General features: G+C 45.5%; 2 protein-coding genes across 7 annotated transcripts in view; one reads left to right on the forward strand and one right to left on the reverse strand.

Annotated features, from left to right (window-relative positions):
- RNF17 (ring finger protein 17) overlaps positions 1-2,255 on the forward strand; it is a 118,980-nt gene extending 116,725 nt beyond the window's left edge. Inside the window, exon 39 of the mRNA XM_067016276.1 lies at positions 1,930-2,255. The gene's annotated coding sequence lies outside the window, so the exon portion shown is untranslated. The remainder of the gene's footprint in view (positions 1-1,929) is intronic.
- CENPJ (centromere protein J) overlaps positions 1-16,527 on the reverse strand; it is a 45,531-nt gene that overhangs the window by 3,601 nt on the left and 25,403 nt on the right. For 3 of the 6 annotated variants that reach the window (XM_067016277.1, XM_067016278.1, XM_067016279.1), the window contains exons 8-13: positions 15,048-15,180; positions 11,523-11,716; positions 5,029-5,306; positions 1,707-1,791; positions 776-837; positions 403-513 (exon numbers count right to left, since the gene is read on the reverse strand). In XM_067016277.1, the coding sequence (XP_066872378.1) occupies positions 403-513; positions 776-837; positions 1,707-1,791; positions 5,029-5,306; positions 11,523-11,716; positions 15,048-15,180 (863 nt within the window). Of the gene's footprint in view, positions 1-402; positions 514-775; positions 838-1,706; positions 1,792-4,801; positions 4,898-5,028; positions 5,307-11,522; positions 11,717-15,047; positions 15,181-16,527 lie in introns of those variants that run through there. The other 3 variants (XM_059041454.2, XM_059041453.2, XM_067016280.1) reach the window with 2 other exon arrangements.

Consider the following 16,527-nt stretch of genomic DNA (forward strand, 5'->3'; position numbering starts at 1 on the left):
AAAACTGTCAGGCTGGGGGTGGAGAGCAGCTGATTCAGGACATATTTAAGGAAGCCTGCAGGAAGGGCAGGGCCGAGAACTGAGGTTTTTAAAAGCACCAGGGATTTACCAAGGCTTCTTAGCTGTGTCCGGAGGAAGAACAAGAAGTTTAAGCAACTGGATTGTATTCCGCCTTTTGTTGCGTCATCTCTAAATGAGAAATGGCAACTAAACGCACGCTGTCCATTAGTATTTTCATAGGCTCCCAAGGTTCAAACCGAGTCGTGTGCCAAGCTACTAAGGTCTTCAGCCCCATCAAGTCTTGAAGATCGTTTATTTCAGAATCTAAGGGTTTCAACTCTATTTTAACCCATGTTCATTTTTTATAGTATTCATTGGTTTAAAATTTTAAAAAAGTTTCACCTTTCCATCAGGATGGCTGATTTCTCCCTGAATCTCTTCTTTTTCATCCTCTTCTTTACATTCAGGATCTGGAGAGCTCACTGGTTCAGGTGGCTCCCTGGGTGAGGCTATCTGTAAGGACAAGAGGCTCTTGGTCTGCTCTACATTACATGTAATAAAAATCTCAAGTAGCTAAAACTTACACTTAGTCCAAAAGCCAGACGCCACTATTACAGGATTCTAGTATGACTAGTATTTGGTGTTGTATAGAAAACATTTACAATGTTAAGTAAAAAGCTTCCTTTATAAATGGTTTAGAAACTTAAGCCAGTTAACCAGTCAACTTTAAGCCTGAATAATATGTTTTAATATATAAAAACATAAAGAGATTTACTTGTCCCTTATCCGAATTGCCTAAATCACGAGACACAGACTTGGATCTTCGAGATGGATTGCCTGTTAGAATACAATTACCACAGTTAGTTTTATTATTTAATTGAAAGTTTTAAGTTTACTCAATACTATGGTCAAACATCTCCTTAGTTCACTCTTCTTTTGTGAACTGCTGTCCTTTACCCATTATTTAAGGAAGTCTTAGTACTTTCCTTTACTAATTCCTAGGAGTTCTTCACTGTATAAATTCAAATACTTAAGTCCTAATGACCAAGAAAGACAAAGTATCTGTTCTCTGAAAGTGTACAATCTGGAGAAAAGTGCTCAACTAACCTAACAGATGGACCCAAAGGTATTTTGGAGATAATCACCAGGACTTTAGTTAGAGGGTAGGAATGGGGTACAGACAATAGAAGCATCCAGGAATACACATATAATTTGGCTTGAGAAAAAAACAACTGGGTATTTAATTATAATCTAGACCTAATGGCTATGGTCTAAACTTTTCAGATCATGTCCAACACACAAATCATGTACACCTTCATACATTATAAAATAAGCACGCTTGTGCGTACACACAGACACCAACAACGAAGTGATATTAAAAATACACTGAAGTTCTAATATTTTCTTCTTATATGCCAATGGATATTATAAACAGTCCCAAATTTGACGGGTTTCAAGCTCAAGATACTGAGAAAGCAGCAAACCGCAGAGGGATGGACTACGAAACGATACTATATTGACTTATGGACACAATGTAGTAAAAGAATGAAAAATAAGGGAATACTGTCAGGGTGCACATTAACTGGGAGTAGGATACACAGGGGCTTCAATTATATTTACAATGTTTTATTTCTTAAGTTGGGTGTAAATTCTCCACTCTTTAAATTCCTGAAATATTTTATAAAAAGATAATGAAACTATCTTACCTTGTGTTGGCAAACAGTTTTTTTTGTACTTTTCTACCTGGGTTCCTGAAGAAACTTGACTCTTTTGAAATCGAACTGATGACTTCTATAGTATGAGAAAATTTTGAATATAAAATTAGTATTAGTTTACACATTAGTACAAGGAATGAAAGTAACAGAACTCGGTTTGAAATGGAATGTTTTTAAGTGTGTTCATTTATGCTGTTTTCGTTTATTGCTACAGGCCAGAGTGAACGAGCTGCTACTAGGAGTGAACCACACACGCAGGCACACGCCGCCGCTGGAAACACACGCATTCCTCAAGTGAAGGCATAACAGACGATGTAGAACCAAACAGTTTTTTGTGACTGTTACCAGAGCGGCCAGAGGAGAGGACAGGAACTCATGGTCAGACAGCAGAAGACTGCTCACCACTGCCCCTTCCACAGCCCCCAGGTTTAGAGGTCAAGGTAGAGCTCCTCCTTGCTCCCCGCCACCACCTCCAACCAGATCTCCTCCTCTCCTCCCTACTGACCACCCCTGCCCCCAGCAAGTCTCATGTCCGCGTGCCAGGCGAAGCCACCCCAACACCTTAGCTGCCATCTCTAGACCTGTCCTCTCCCCCCCGGCCACGCACTCCAATGGACAAAGTCTAGAACCAGTCATTGTCAGTATCTGCAATGACTAAGAACTGGTGAGCATTCAAATCCAGAATGTGGGACAGTCTACAAAATAAGTTAAAATTCTCCAAAAGGCCGTTTAATAAAGTGCCAACGTATTTAGGGGCGAGGTGCCACAATTTCTGCAATTACCTTCAAATGGTTCCGCAAAACACCGACACAGCAATGTGGCAAAACGTGAACAATGGCTGGATCTAGGGGAGCGTTCAGGTGTTCATCATACGATTCTTTCGACTTCCTCTATTTGGGCAGCTTTCATAATGAAATGTCTGGGGGGCAGAAGTCCATCTTCTGACTACCGTGTCCTGTCCTTCCAGCCCATCCCTCTGAGACCCTCACTCCAACAACGCTCACAGCCTACAGGGTCCCGCAATTCACTGAGCTCCATGTTTCCTGTGTCCCCCCAAACCCATGCCCTCCTTGAGAAGCCTGAATTCATGGTTCACCGCAGGCAGTCCTGCCGTATTTACATACTGTCAGCTTCGAGCCCCCCTCACTCTGTGGGATGCACCTGGATGAGCGCAGCTCTGCTAAAATATCAATATTACTCTCCACCACCCCGCACACAAAAAGCTGCGTGAGAAAAAATAACGCAAACAATTCCCACTTGAAACATACAATCTCTAACCTACGGGGGCCCCTAGTGCAGCCCAGGAGTCAGACCACACTTTGCCCTTTGCTTTCCACTCTCGTGGACCCCAATCCGCCCCCTCCAGCCTCCCAGAGTGTCCTCCATCCTCACTCTCAGCAGATGCCCGAGGGAAGCTGGAGGGTTAGGGGGGAACGTCCCACCAACGGACCCCACGCGTCCAGCCCCAGGTCCATGGCTGAGGCCCCGTCACCAGGCACGGACGTCGAGCTCCCAGCCGGGTGGGCGCCTCCACTCCCCCTAAACCCGGTCTCCTCTCCTTCGTGCTCGCAGCCTTGGCAACCCGCACACTCTCTCCCGCATCCGTATTTTCCTATTGAATCAATCGTACCAATACATAAGCATGTGCTGATTTTCCCATCTTTAAAAAAAAAAAAACTACTTCCCCTACAGCTACTGCCCCATTTCCTTACTGTTACTGCAAAACCTCTCCACAAAGCTTTATACTCTGCCTGAAACCTCTCGCTCTCTTACCCTGTCAGGCTTTTATCCGGCATATCCGAGGACCCATCTTCAGTCCCCCGTTTTACTCGGCAGCAGCCTCTGGGGCACCAGCCTCTCTGCTGCTTTACTTGGCCCTCAGGACAGACACCACACTGGCCTCCTTTACTTCGGACTCGGGTTCATTCTCCTCCCCGCCATCTTCCCACAACCTGGCCAGGACCCGGGACCCTTCCCCGTCCACGCCTTCAGCCCGAGCAATCTCTCCCACATGTTACGAGGGCCCCAAAGTTCTCGCTCTGACCTGAGCTTCTCTGGATACGCGCACAGCCCCGCCTGATGCCCACCCGATGTCTAGTAGGCATTTCGAGCTCACCTGATCTAACCTGAGCTCCTAACCGACACCCACACCCCCAGGAAAAGCGTGCTCTCTTCTTGTGGGGACTCAAGGTAAAGGGCCAAAACAACCACACTCAACTTGGAAGCCGTTCCCGCCCCCTCTCCCGCCGTCACACCCCATCCCCAGTTCATCAATAAACCCGGTCCACCTGCAGCAACCCCCCAACTGGTGTCCTGATGGCGCCCAAACGCCCACTTCAGGCCACCGGTACGTCTACAGCAGGGGGGGTGGGCTCACCAAAACAGAGGCGGCGGCCACCCCTTCCAGCCCAGCCCTGCTCGGGCTCCCCGTCTGCCTCGGAGGGAAAAGGCGATGCCCACAGGCAGTCAGTAGGGCCTCACGGAAGCGGCACCAGCGCCCTGGAGCCGCCGCTGGCCCCGGACCCCGCTCCCCCTGCTCCCCCAGCCTCGGGGCTCCTGGCCCCGCCTCAGCCTGCTCACTGCGCCCTCTCGCGCCGTTATTGCAGCGTCGCTGTCTCAGGGGGGCCTCCCCAGCCGTCCGGGAAAAACCGCAACACCCTCCGCTCAGCAGTGATCCGCCTCCTGGCCTTCCCCTCCCCGCCCCGAGCTCTCGCCGCTACGTCCCACACCATACGCTCCACTCATCCTTCTCCCACGGCCGGCACCCAGGCTCCAAGGGGACAAGGACGTTTGTCTGTTTCATTCATTGCTTGATCTCCAGTGCCTCAAAGCCGTGACCGGCACATCACAGTTGTGAATGCGGATGAATAAAAAAACAAATACTTGATTTAAAGGGATCACATGCAAAAAAAAAAAAAAAAAACTGCAAAAATTTTACTTACCCTGTTTTTAACTGAGATTACCTGCCTATTGTGTTATTCCTTTATAAGAACTATAAAAATGAATTTGAAAACTATGTGTATAGCGATGCACAAAAGAAGTATTTAACTGTGGTAAAATACACATAACACAAAAGCACCATCGTAACCATGGTAACGTGTACACGTTAGTGGCGTGAAGTACATTCACACCACTGCGCAGCCGTCGCCACCACCGCCTCCCGAACTCTTCACCCTGCAAAACTGAAACCGCCCTCACTGAACAACAGCTTCTCATCCTCCCCTCCCCCGGCCCCGGCACCCACCCTTCTACTTTGCTTCTACGCACCTGACTGCTCAGGTACTTAGCATCTCCCCAGCGTGACAAGACCTACCATGGACCCGTCTCTCCTCGAGGCCGTCACACGCGGACCCGTCCTGGTGCTGTTCTCAGTGGCTTCGGCTTTCTTCCAGGCATCTAGTCGGAATCTTTCCATCACTTTTATTTCCTCCCGGAGGTCTGTGTTCTCTTTGACCAACATGTCTATCTGGCTTCTAAGACGGCCATGTGTACTGGACCATTTTGCTTCCTTTCTTTTCGAATCTTCCTGCAAATCTGCTATCTGCTGCTTCAAAGCCTCTCGGGGGGAGGGGGGGGAAAGCATTACTAGAACTGAAACAATGCAAGAGAAGAGACAAGACACATCAACAAAACAGAACTGCCAGCCTATCACAGACAGCAGAAAAGGGAAGGCTTAGCGAATCCCATGTCTGTAACACTGGGTTTCTCAGGAAAAGGAATGGGGTTCAGGCTAGAGCCTCACCTCATGCCATCCAGAAGTGAGGAGAAAGAGGAGGCAGACAGCGCTCGGGAGCCGGCGCATGACACTGCCGTGAGGTAGTACAGCTCTAAGCTAAGACGGCAAGTGAAACAGAAAGAGACGGATGGGGTCAGCTGGCGAAGAACACGGGACCAGGGACCCACGAGTAACCGAAGGCAGAGCAGAAGGAATAGGAGACCCCAAGTCAGAACCCGGCCCTAAGGCTGGGCCTCTCTGGACTCAGCAATGAGCTGTTTCGGACGGACCGAGTAACAGAAGTGCAGAAACTCCTGGCAACGCCTGGAAGCTATTTGCAACTGTATGAACAGAAGTCAGTCACCTGCACCCACCTGGGTACAAGCTATGGCGAGTGGCTGAGAGTGCAGGGAAGTTGACCCAGAAGCAAGAAAGAGTCTCCAGCAGCCGGGACGCCCCTGGGGCCGAGCCTGCCTCACGAACGCGCGTGTGCCTGGACACCCCCCTCTCGGAAGACTCACAGCAGCGCAGAGAGCAGAGGGAGAAACCGGGGCTCCAAGGGCCCCCGCTCGGGGTGTAACGCCACAGAGGGGCTCTGCACCCGGCCGGGGCGAAGGCTCGCGCCCCAGCTCTGTGCCTGGGCAGCGCGTGGAGCAAGGCCGCTAGCTTCCTGGGCGCCGCCTGCCTACTTATAAACTGTGGGCGCAGCCGAGAGGCGCGCACTGTCTAGCTGGCGACCACCGCCATCGTGCGGGAAAAAATACTCGTTACTACGAAAACGGCAACGCGTTAAGTCTAAATGAGTGAAGAGTTCAAAGCCAAAAAAGCCAGAGGTAGACAAATGCTATATGGCATCACTTATATGTAGAATCTTAGGGGGAAAAAACTGACTTCAAAGAACAGGACGCTGGTTTCCAGGGGCTGGAGGGAGAGGGAAATGGGGAGATACAGGTCAAAGGATACAAACTCTGAGTCCCAGGAAGAGTCAGTTCCGAGGAGCTAATGTACAGCACGGTGACTGTAGTTAATAACACTGTGCTGTACACCTGAAAACTGCTGAGCGCAGATCTTAAATGTTCTGACCACGCACACGCACATACAAGAGTTAACTTGATTGTGGTAACTATTCCACAGCGCATACATATATCAAATCATCACACTGTATACTTTAATACGTACAGTTATATATTTCAGTTATTCCTCAATAAAGTTAAAAATGCAAAAGCAATATTTATAACATATCTGCTACCAGGTACTGCTAAAGTCCTTGAATTTTACAAAGAACGAAATACAGATCGCAGGGGACTTCTGTTAGGAGGTGACAGGGACCTGGGAGAGAAGCGGAGCAGGCCGAAGGGGTCAAGGCCGCTGGGCAGGAGGCACGTGCACAAGGCCGGCCACGGTCCTAACTACGGGAGCCTCAGCGAACAGAGTGCTGAGAGAGGCTTAGGACATGCCGCGTGGTGGCTGCCCGGGGACGCACGTTCCCAGAAGCACCAGCAGACACACCACAAAGAGAGGTGCCTGCCCAGTTGTACAACATCAAGAGGCCAGCCAGCTGGGGAGGTTGTAGATGATGTGAAAAAGGCAGAAAGACACCAGATCTTATAGGAACTCGAGGCCATCGTAAGAGCTGGGGCTCTTATTACAAGAAAAAAGTAGAGTTGTGAAAGGGCAGCAAGCAGAGGGGATGTGCCCTGACTTCCGTCAGGAAGGATCGCTGGCCACTGTGTGGGGAGAAACCACAGGGACAAGGGCAAGAACTGAGGCCGGGCAGCCGGCGTGTCCAGTAACTCGGACATGGAAACTCGGACCTGGGCAGGTGTTTTGACAGAATAGCATGGGGTGTAGGAGAAAGAGAAGAGAAGGACTCTCATTTCTGGCCCGAGCTGGAGACGGCTGGGGAGGGTGATGGGATGGGACGTGAGGTGTCCAGCCACCGCTCAGACACACCGGCCACGCAGAGAGCAGTCCAGGCCGGGGCTGACGTCCGCGAGCCTTCGGCATATTAAGCATTATTTAAGCCAAGAAACTAGACGAGACCATCAAGGAAGGACAGATCGGCCTCCCTGATGGATGAACTCCACCATTAAGTTAAAGAGGAGGAAAAGCAAGAGGAGACGGGGCGGTGACCGGAGCATCCAGCGCCCCAGGACCCATGAGCTGCTAAGCTGCCGCCGGGGCTGTCCTGGGAGGGGGGCTGGCAGTGCCACAGGAGCGGGTTCAGAACAGCAGTGTGGACAAAGGCCAACGAAAGCACAGAGAAAACAAGAGGCAAGATTTGGAGGCAGAGATAAAGACCCTTTCAAGGCATCTGCTGCGAAGAACAAAGGAAGAGGGGTGTGGCCGGCAGGGGGTGTGGAGTCACAGTCCAGCAAGCGTGTACACTGAGGGGAAGATCCAGCTGCGGGGGGGGGGGGGGGGACACGACCGCCGCATGGGACCTTGTGTGCACGAGGTGGCCCCAAGGGGAGGACCGGGGCAAGTTCTCAGCCAGGCTGAAGCTGGGCCTTCAGGGGAGAGCGAGGCCACAGGATGGGAGGGCTGAGTAGGGGGACAATGGCACAGTCCTCCAGGGTGTGGGGTGGGAGGGGACAGGCCCGCCTCGGGTTGTGCTACCGACTTAAAGTGAGCCTGTTCCCCGTGAAGCTTCTCTTTCAGCTAAATTAAGTGTTACGAGCACAGAGATGGCATAGGCAGGAAATGCCAGGGATGTAGTTTTGCCACACAAAATATGACCACTTGACACGCTTCCCTGGGGGCGCAGTGGTTGAGAGTCTGCCTGCCGATGCGGGGGACACGGGTTCGTGCCCTGGACCGGGAGAATCCCACATGTCGCGGAGCGGCTGGGACCGTGAGCCATGGCCGCTGAGCCTGCGTGTCCGGAGCCTGTGCTCCGCAACAGGAGAGGCCACAACAGTGAGAGGCCTGCGTACCACAAAAAAAAAAAAAAAGAACTCTCCAGAAAGTTGGCACACAGGGAACCTACCTCAACATAATAAAGGCCATATACGACAAACTGAAACCGACACCAAACATCATTCTCAATTGTGAAAAACTGAAAGCATTTCCTCTAAGATCAGGAAAAACACAAGGATGTCCACTCTCACAGCTATTATTCAACATAGTTTTGGAAGTCCTAGCCTCGACAATCAGAAGAAAATGAAATAAAAGGAATACGAATTGGAAAAGAAGAAGAAAAACTGTCACTGTTTGCAGATGACATGATACTAGAGAGAATCCTGAAGATGCCACCAGAAAACTACTAGAGCTAATCAATGAATTTGGTAAAGTTGAAGGATACAACATTAATGCAAAGAAATCTCCTGCATTCCTATACACTAATGATGAAAAATCTGAAAGAGAAATTAAGGAAACTCTCCCATTTACCACTGCAACAAAAAGAATAAAATACCTAGGAATAAACCTACCTAGGGAGACAAAAAGACCTGTATGCAAGAAAACTATAAGACACTGATGAAAGAAATTAAAGATGACACCAACAGATGGAGAGATATACCATATTCTTAGACTAGAAGAATCAATATTGTGAAAATGACAATACTACCCCGAGCAATCTACAGATTCAATGCAATCCCTATCAAATTACCAATGGCATTTTTTACAGAACTAGAACAAAAAATCTTAAAATTTGTATGGAGACACAAAAGACCCTGAATAGCCAAAGCAGTCTTGAGGGGAAAAAACGGAGCTGGAGGAATCAGACTACCTGACTTCAGACTATACTACAAAGCTACAGTAATCAAGACAATATGGTACTGGCACAAAAACAGAAACATAGATCAACGGAACAAGATAGAAAGCCCAGAGATGAACCCACACACCTACGGTCAACTAATCTATGACAAAGGAGGCAAGGCTATACAATGGAGAAAAGACAGTCTCTTCAACAAGTGGTGCTGGGAAAACTGGACAGCTACATGTAAAACAATGAAATTTGAACACTCCCTAACACCACACACAAAAATAAACTCAAAATGGATTCGAGTATTAAATGTAAGACCAGACACTATAAAGCTCTTAGAGGAAAACATAGGAAGAACACTCTTTGAGATAAATCACAGCAAGATCTCTTTTGATCCACCTCCTAGAGTAATGGAAATTAAAACAAAAATAAACAAATGGGACCTAATGAAACTTCAAAGCTTTTGCACAGCAAAGGAAACCATAAACAAGACGAAAAGACAACCCTCAGAATGGGAGAAAATATTTGCAGACAAATCAACGGACAAAGGATTAATCTCCAAAATTTATAAGCAACTCATGCAGCTCAAACAAAAAAAACAAACAACCCAATCCAAAAATGGGCAGAAGAACTAAATAGACATTTCTCCAAAGAAGATATACAGATTGCTAACAAACACATGAAAAAATGCTCAACATCATTAATCATTAGAGAAATGCAAATCAAAACTACAATGAGATATCATCTCACACCGGTCAGATTGGCCATCATCAAAAGCTCTAGAAACAATAAATGCTGGAGAGGGTGTGGAGAAAAGGGAACCCTCTTGCACTGCTGGTGGGAATGTAAGTTGATACTTAGCCACTATGGAGAACAGTATGGAGGTTCCTTAAAAAACTAAAAATAGAACTGGCATACGACCCAGCAATCCCACTACTGGGCATAAACCCTGAGAAAACCATAATTCAAAAAGAGTCATGTATCAAAATGTTCATTGCAGCTCTATTTACGATAGCCAGGACATGGAAGCAACCTAAGTGTCCATCAACAGGTGAATGGATAAAGAAGAGGTGGCACATATATACAATGGAATATTACTCAGCCATAAAAAGAAATGAAACTAAGTTATTTGTAATGAGGTGGATAGACCTAGAGTCTGTCATACAGAGTGAAGTAAGTCAGAAGGAGAAAAACAAATACCGTATGCTAACACGGTAAAAAAAAATGTCATGAAGAGATTAGTGGTAGGACGGGAATAAAACACAGACTTACTAGAGCATGGACTTGAGGATATGGGGAGGGGGAAGGGTAAGCTGTGACGAAGTGAGAGAGTGGCAGGGACATAGACACACTACCACATGTAAATTAGATAGCTAGTGGGAAGCTGCCGCATAGCACAGGGAGATCAGCTCTGTGCTTTGTGACCACCTAGAGGGGTGGGATAGGGAGGGTGGGAGAGAGGGTGACGCAAGAGGGAAGAGATATGGGAACATATATATATGTATAACTGATTCACTTTGTTGTAAAGGAAAAACTAACACACTATTGTAAAACAGTTATACTCCAATAAAGATGTTTAAAAAAAAAATATGAAAGTGGAAGATGAGTTTGTATTCTATGTTATAAATAACAGAAAGCCATTTAAAATTTTTCTTTTGGTAAACTGAAGCTTTACTTTTGATGAAATTCAATATATCCACTTTCTCTTTTATACTTAGTTCTTTGCGTTTTCTCTTGGAAACCTCTGCAGATGCCACTGTTGCAAATATATTCACCTACATTTTTTCCTAGAAGGTTTCTAGTTTTAGCTAGAAATGCATTAGTTCTTTTTAACGACTACTTTCCTCTGGTCATGTCCATTTCTAACTTTGAAATGAATAGGACTGATGATTTAGCTTATCGGTTTACAAGTTTTAGAGTTAAACAGCTAGTTAGTATACAAGAATTAAATTATCATAAATGGACAGAACTCACAATGTGTGGTGGGTCAAATGAATTAACACATTCCAACTCCTAGCTTGTTAGTATATCCATGTCATTATTGGAGCATTTTCTGGGGAAGCCTTCAGTAAGAAAAGAACTGATGTATTTTACTCTTTAAAAGACTACAGGACTTCCCTGGCGGTCCAGTGGTTAAGACTCCGTGCTTCCAATGCAGGGGGCACGGGTTCAATCTCTGATCGTGGAACTAAGATGCTACATGCTGCGTGGCACGGCCAAAAAAATTTGAAAAAATAAAAAAGAAAGTCAAGACTACAAAAGATGTTCCTGATGTCTCAGATTATTTGTTGAGTCAATGGACGATTAATAAACTGATACCCAATTTCTCTTTGACACATCAAATAATTCTAAGATTCTTACCACACTCTCATCTTTAGTAACTTACATGAGTATAATGTAAAGATCCGACATACTTGTATTTCTTCACGTTCTTTTTTATCCGGAAAACTTCTCGCAACTGTAGAATACTTTTCAAAAACTTTGCGTTCCTTTTGTAATTTCCTCACTTCCTCCTTTTTAAACTCCTCTATTCGGGCCAATTCTTTTGCTTTCTGTTGTTCAAAGTCAGCAATTTCTTTCCTAAAACAACCACACCACATTATAATCTAAGGAGACCACCTCGACACAGCAATCCACTGTGGCACCAAAACGGAGCAGCAGTGACAACCCGGAGCTGAGGGGCTGCTAGCTTGGGTGAGTCCGTCTGCGACGCGCAGCAGGGAAGTAACCGTCAACTAACCCGGGAGAGCACTACTCAACAAACACGCACTGCGGACCTACACTGCGTACAGCAGAAACCACAGTGAACAGAGTACACGCCCTTACTCCTACGAAGCTTCTTACATTCCAGCGGGAGCGACAGAGGACAATACGTAAGATTAACAAGTAAAATACATGGAACACTGGAAATGTTAAGAAGAATAAACCAAGGAATGCGGTTAGGAAACATGGAGGTTAGGAGCCCGAAATTATGGACGGAGTCATCTCGCTGAGGCGGTATTTGAGGTAAAACCTGAGGGACATGAGAGAACAGCCATGGAGGGATCTGGACAAGACAGTTCAGGCAGAGGGACCACCACACTTTGCAAAAGCCCTGAGACTGGAACACGCCTCATGTGTTCAAAGGAACAGGCAGGAGGCCGGTGTGGCTAAAGAGACAGAACAGCAGGAGAAAACGTCAGAGAGACAGCGGTGGGGGGCGGGAGGCGGGGCGATTAATTAGGGTCTGTGGGCCACTGTGCAGACCCTGGTATTCAGCTTAGGAGCGCGTGGGTCAGAGGACCTGGCAGGACGCGGGCTCCCTCTGGGTGCTGTGTAAGGAGCGCAGGGAGGGCGACGACAGCAAGGCTGAGGAACACGAGGCCCCTGGCTCACACCCTTCCGCACAAGCGCCCTCCACAGACAAAGGTGCTTCTGGGGGGGCTGCCCCGGTGGCGCGGTGGTCGAGAGTCCGGCTGCCGATGCAGGGGACGCGGGTTTGTGCCCCGGTCCGGGAGGAGCCCACGTGCCGCGGAGCGGCTGGGCCCGTGAGCCGTGGCCGCTGCGCCTGCGCGTCCGGAGCCTGTGCTCCGCAACGGGAGAGGCCACAAAGGTGAGAGGCCCGCGTACCGAAGGAAAAAAAAAAAAAAAAAGTGCTTTTGTGGGAGCTCTAGGATTCAGGCAGGAAATGACAAACGCTGGTGAAGCCTAAGCTCAAGGACAGCCACTTAGAGAAGGCAGGCCCATGGCCCAGTGCCAGGCTTACCAAATGTGGTCCTGCTGCACTGAAAAGAGCCCCACTGCCACAGGACCCAGGAGGAGCCATGCCCATTCATGCCCCTGGAAAGAGACCCACAGACCCTGGTCCTGCCTACAGATGCTAAGACAGCCCTGTGACCTAGCTCCAGCCCTGCTCCATGTGGTACGGAGTCGGTCCTGCCCACCCAGAGGCCTGGTAGGAAGCTGCTCAGAAACCTGGCAGGAGCCCCCCCACATCCTCACGCCTGGAAACACACCTCCTGTCTACAGGCTTCACAGTGGACCAAGAGCAGCCCCGTGACCTAGCTCCAGCCCTGCCTGACTGTGGTCCAAGAAGTAGTCCCGTCCTACTGGGGATTCAGCAGGAACCACAGCTGACCGCAACCCTGGTAAGAGGCCTACCAACTGCAGACCCAGCTATAACCCCACTTGACTGTGATCCTGGAAGTAGACCCACCAGTCCAGGGATCCAGCAGAAGAAGGTCTTTACCTGCCAAAAACAGTCTGTAAAGACAGGAACAGGTGTTTGTTCTTTCAAATGCAAAGACATCAACACAAGTCCACATAGATCACCAAGAACCAGGCAAACGTGACACCACCAAAGGAAACTAATAAAGCTCCAGTAACCAATCCCAAAGAAATCGAGATCTACAAATTACCTGACAAAGAGTACAAAATAATTGTTTCAAGGAAGATCAGCAAGCTACAAGAAAACAGATAAACAACTCAATGAAACCAGGGAAACAATATGTGAAACAAAACAAGAAGTTCAACAAAGAGCTAGAAATCATAAAAAAAGAACCAAAAAGAAATTCTAGAGCTGAGGAATACAAGGAATGAAGTGATACATGCAACAGAGAACTTCAACAGCAGACTCAAGCAGAAGAGAGAATCTGTGACTGCAAAGACTGGTGATTCAAAGTTATTCAGTCAGAGGGGGAAAAAGGGGAAAAGAATGAAAAGGAGTGAAGACAGCCTGCAGGATTTATGTGGCACTACTGTATGCATTATGGGAGCCTCAGGAGGAAAAAAATCAACAAACCTTTAGCTAGACTAAGAAAAAAAGAGAGAAGACTCAAATAAATAAAAGTCATAAATGAAAGGCAAGGCATTATAACAGATGCCTCAGAAATAATAAGGACCATATATGAATAATTATATTTGAAACCACTGGGTAACTTAGAATAGTTAAATTCCTAGAAAGATACAACCTACCAAAATTGAATCCAGAAGAAACAGAAAGCCTGAACTGACCAATAACAAATAAGGAGACTGAATCAGTAATCAAAAACCTCCCAAAAAACAAAAGTCCAGGACCAGATGGCTTCACAGGTAAATTCCACTAAACAAAGAAAAAATTAATACCATTCTTTTTAAACTCTTCCAAGAAAAGGAATACTTCCAAACTCATTGTGTGACGCTAGTTATCACTCTGATACCAAAGGCAGACAAAGATACAAGAAAGGAAAACTACAGGCTAATATCCCTGATGAATACAGTATATAAATCCTCAAAAAAACACGAGCAAACCAAATTCAACAGCACAGTAAAAGCATTAAATACCACGACCAAGTAGGATTCATCCCCAGGATGCAAAGTTGGTTCAACACACGCAAATCAATTAACATAACGTCAACTGGTGCAGCCACTGTGCAAAACAGTATGCTAGTTCCTCAGCATTATTCACAATAACCCAAACATAGAAACAACCCACATGTCCAGCCGTGAGCCAAGGAAGGCTAAGGATCGCCAGAAACCAGTAGAAGATACGAGAGAAAGCATGGCTCTGCTGACACCTTGACTTCAGGCTTCTAGCCTCCAGAACCATGAGAAAATAAATTTCTGTTGTTTCAAGCCATCCAGTTTGTGTATATTTTGTTAGAACAGCCCTAGGAAACTAATACACTGGGCCAAGGTGATCCTTGAATTAAGAGCTCCACACTGCTTTTCAAATTTCAATTTATGACCCCATCACGACGACAATTCTCCTTTTAAGTCATCTTTAACCACAGTGGGTCATTTTATTTAAAAATTCTTTTGTGGTATTTATTTCACTTCCTTCTCTCACTTATATTGTTGGATTAATAAGAATTGTTTCAAATAGTTCAGACATAATCTTAAAAATAAAGCTGAATCATTACACATTTTCCCCCACTTACAGATGCACACTTACCTGAGTTTTTCCAAGGCACTTTCTCGTTCAATGCGAAGTTTAGCTAAAGATGTGTTCTCAGCTTTAAATTTTTCTATTTCTGTTTCCAATTCAATAACTTTCTCTCTCAAAACTTGAGATCGAGCATTGTCACCTATAAGATAAGCCACAAATACTGAACTTCACAAAAAGCTTTCAACAGCAAAACACTAGCTAGCTATTACACTAGGAGCCAAAAATATGGTAAACACCTGTACTATTAAAATGCATTAGAAACAAAGCTTCTAAAAACAAAGAAAAAAATTATTATAGTCTAACTTTCCAGATGGAACAGCCTAAATTTAAGAATCAAATCATTCTACCTCAAGAGTATCAATGTGATGACAAATGAACATTATATATTAAAAAAATCAAATAAATTTTTAAGCCAATATACATAAATAGCTTAAGAACATGAATAAGTATTTGTAAGAGACTTAAAGCTCTAATCAACACCAAAATCAAAGTTTACCCCCCACTAATCAAAGAAATACAAATTAAGATCTTTTTCTGTATCAAATTTGCTACTTAAGAAAATAGCCAATGCTTTCGTCCTTCAACTACCCTTCTGGAAAATAACCCTGATTTGTAACACAAGGCTAAAATACACATTATCTACCCCTAGACTCACTTCTAAAAATCTAGTTAAAGAACGAACTTATAAAATCATACAAATCGTTTTGCGCAAAAATATGCATTGAAGTGTTATTTCTAATAGTGAAAAATAATTTGTATCCAACATTAAAGAAATTACTAAATAAAATTATGCTCCATTCATATAATGCTCAGCAACCATTTTTAAAGTATACAAAGAGTTTTAATGATATGGCCAAAGCATATTATATACCTGGTCAAAAAGGATGAGGCGAGTTATATGCCTCTACTATATGAAAAATACCCAGGAAAAATGAATGGAAAAAAATATCCCAAAATGATATCACAGTTACCTTAGGATAGGTTAGTTATAAACATTTTTGCATCTACACTTTTTAACTTCCAAACTTCCTGCAAAAAATACTATTTTTAAAATCGGAGTATTTTTTTAAATTAGCTTAAGTTATTAATTTCTATTTTAAAGCAGCTATGCTTTGCTAGACAGACTTTATAACATGACATAATGGAAAACTGTTTTCAATATAAGTTAAAAAAAATCCATCACATAAACTAAATACTATATAGGCACTAAATGGAATGAGACAGATGTGTGTGTATTTGAACAATCTTCAAAATTTATTATAACCAAGGTGCAGAACACTATTTTAAAAACATGTTTTCATTTGCGCAGAAAGGAGGATTATATACACATTCACACGTATGCTTTCATATGCATGGAATCTGTAGACCACACAAATGAAACGGGAAAGTTGATGTCTCTAAGAGCCCAGGTCTGGGGAAGAAAAGAAACTTAAATTTTACTGTATTTCTTCCTCATCATATTTGGCAAGTGACTGCATGAGGTAGT

The sequence above is a fragment of the Kogia breviceps genome, chromosome 16 (genome assembly GCF_026419965.1).
Source record: "Kogia breviceps isolate mKogBre1 chromosome 16, mKogBre1 haplotype 1, whole genome shotgun sequence".
Taxonomy (NCBI): Eukaryota; Metazoa; Chordata; class Mammalia; order Artiodactyla; family Physeteridae; genus Kogia; species Kogia breviceps.